Below are 2507 nucleotides of genomic sequence, written 5' to 3'. Positions count from 1 at the left end.
TCGTGTGATTGTGCTTCTACTTCTGAAGCTTGTTGAAGACCATTGGAGAGGAGTTCTTCTACTTGGATCTCCTGAGTGTGGGACAATTATTAATATTTCTTGTAGTTTGTTGTGTGTAAAATTGCAGGGATAGAGTAAACGATTGACATGATGTGTATTTGAGTTTGCCCGTACTAATGCTCCAACAACAATTTTCATTGATGAGATTGAATATCTTGACAATAATATTATTCACTTACCCTCTAGCACTACTAAGAGAATCAGTCTCATCGATGAAAATTGTAGTTCGAGCATGAGTATGGGCAAGCTCGATTAAGCTTTGTGTTAATTGTTCACTCTCCCTGTACCCACACTTTGTAGCAAAATCTTTGGCCAAAATGTTTTCCCTGTGTCAAGAGGATCAAACATAAGAACTCCTCTCTGAGATATCCTGTCCATATTAAAATAAGTTATCTGACAATTCGTAACGAGAAAATACTAATGGAAATACGATATGTGTGCATTTCCCTCCAAAAAAGATATTTTTTCAGGAAGTTTTATGAAATGTCTCAAATAATATTTTCACCATTTTCTTTATTAATCAGATAATATTTTGGGATATTTAAACAAAGTAGAAAAAAGGTAAATTATAGTTAGTATAGTCATAATCCTTTACCTTCTTGCCAAAAATAATTTGAAATATCTTCCCTTATCCCAAAGATATTTTCCCTTATTTATACTGAACTATAATAAATACAAATTAGTTTTTACGTGAAATACAAAAAGTCAAACCAGCGTTGGGCCCACAAGATAGTGTCACGTAGGCCGAAAAGGGATAGAAAATTATTAATAAAATATGTTTATAGGGGCAATAGAACCGTAGTATAGCATAAGTGTGTCTGTGAGATTTCGTACATAGGTTGAGGAGTACTTGTACTTTATCCCTTAAATATTTGGAAAAGTGAAAATGACACTATTATTCTTGAAAACTCAAATTAAGAGAGAGAAAAATAGCAATGCAGGCATAATGACATAATTGAAGAAAGGAAATCCATGGGTAGAGAATGAACACAAATCATTCTTCAAAGGATTGAATTATCATGGAAAAAGTAATTGGACTAAGATTACAAAAAAATTCTTGCCTTGTAAAGCATCATTACAAGTTGCTAGTCATACCCAGAAAATCTTCGTGAGATTATTGAATTTTAATTCTAATTATAATGAGCGAAAAAGGGGTAAAAAACCAAGATGAAGATCGAAAACACTTCATTTATTGTGTTTTTTTCTCTCATTTGAATTGTAATGAGTATCCCTTTCTTTTCAGACTACAACATATTATAAATAGGCAAAGCCTGTAGAGAGTAAACAATTTTTATGCTATAGAGCATAAATAACTTGCAGAAAAATAAAACTAAAATCGACTAGTAAATAATACTATAGCTTCTTTCTAATAACTAACACTACTAGTTCGAACTACAATATTGTATATAGAGAAATACAAACAACGAAGATGTTTTCTGCCAACACTTTATTGTGCCTTCCAACACCTTCCTAGTCCTTGATCGTTTTTCTTCTTCTTGACAATCTCAAGTCCTTCAGAAGTACAGCACCAGGATCAACCCCGTCTTCCTGGCCCTTGAGATCCCTCTCATGCTGATCGTCTGGCTCCTTTGTTGACAATGTTGAAGTTGTACCATCACCTTTTTTGGCCTCGTCTTCCTTGTTCTTAGAAAGCCTCCCACGACCCTGTTTTTTTGGTTGCTCCAAATCCTCCTCTTTTTCCTTTTGTTGCTGCTTCTTTTGTGTATTTGACGAACTTCCCCTTCTCTTGCTCTTTCCTTTACTCTTTGAATTCAAGTTTTTGCTTTCACCAGGAAGCAAAAACCGTCCTCCATCAATCATAACAATTTCCCCCCTTTCACACATCTTCTCCAGATGATGTTTCAGCATTAACTTATGAGCCCTTGGCAAACTGTCATTATTTTTTATGATAAACTCAGATATCGAGTCTTCATCAGAGCCCTCTTCTTCGTCCAATTCCTGCAATGCTTGTTCAATCATCCAAGCGTAAGGAGGATGATTTGGGGTAGTCTGAAGACCAGACATAATAATATCAAGGTGTTGTCGAAGAATTGAATTCTGAGACTCTGATAATGACGCATTTGGTTCACTGTTGGACATTTTAACAATTCCTTCTCTCAATTTGTCCATAGCTTTCTCCAGATTCTTCTTCTTAGACAACAAGTTTTTTTTTGGAGTATTGAAAAATTATTGGAATGAGTATCCAATAATCTCACGAAGTTATTCTAAGTATAACTAATAATTTGTATTGATGTTCCTCTAGGCAAGAAATCCTAGTAATAATAATAATGTGGGTATGGTTTAGTTTGGAGATGAACAAAAAAGACTAGCCACTTGCTGTAATATGTATTGGGGCTATAATTTATAGTCCTATATATAAGAACCAGGTGACGAAATTGGGCAAGAAATGGGTTGTAAATATAGCAAGATATTAATTATTATTCTAC

At 34.2% G+C, this 2507-nt stretch overlaps 1 protein-coding gene across 1 annotated transcript; it reads right to left on the bottom strand.

Annotated features, from left to right (window-relative positions):
* Positions 1-1530: 1530 nt before the first annotated feature.
* LOC107003604 (HMG-Y-related protein A-like) lies at positions 1531-2190 on the bottom strand. Its single transcript, XM_015201932.1, has one exon. The coding sequence runs from the start codon at positions 2188-2190 to the stop codon at positions 1531-1533; it is 660 nt and encodes a 219-aa protein (XP_015057418.1).
* Positions 2191-2507: the final 317 nt, after the last annotated feature.

The sequence above is a fragment of the Solanum pennellii genome, chromosome 11 (genome assembly GCF_001406875.1).
Source record: "Solanum pennellii chromosome 11, SPENNV200".
Lineage (NCBI taxonomy): Eukaryota > Viridiplantae > Streptophyta > Magnoliopsida > Solanales > Solanaceae > Solanum > Solanum pennellii.
This window is presented reverse-complemented; position numbering and strand designations above follow the sequence as displayed.

What these genes read in the sequence shown, in the direction of transcription:
- LOC107003604 (XM_015201932.1), bottom strand. Translation starts at nt 2,190, where the DNA reads ATGGACAAATTGAGAGAAGGAATTGTTAAAATGTCCAACAGTGAACCA.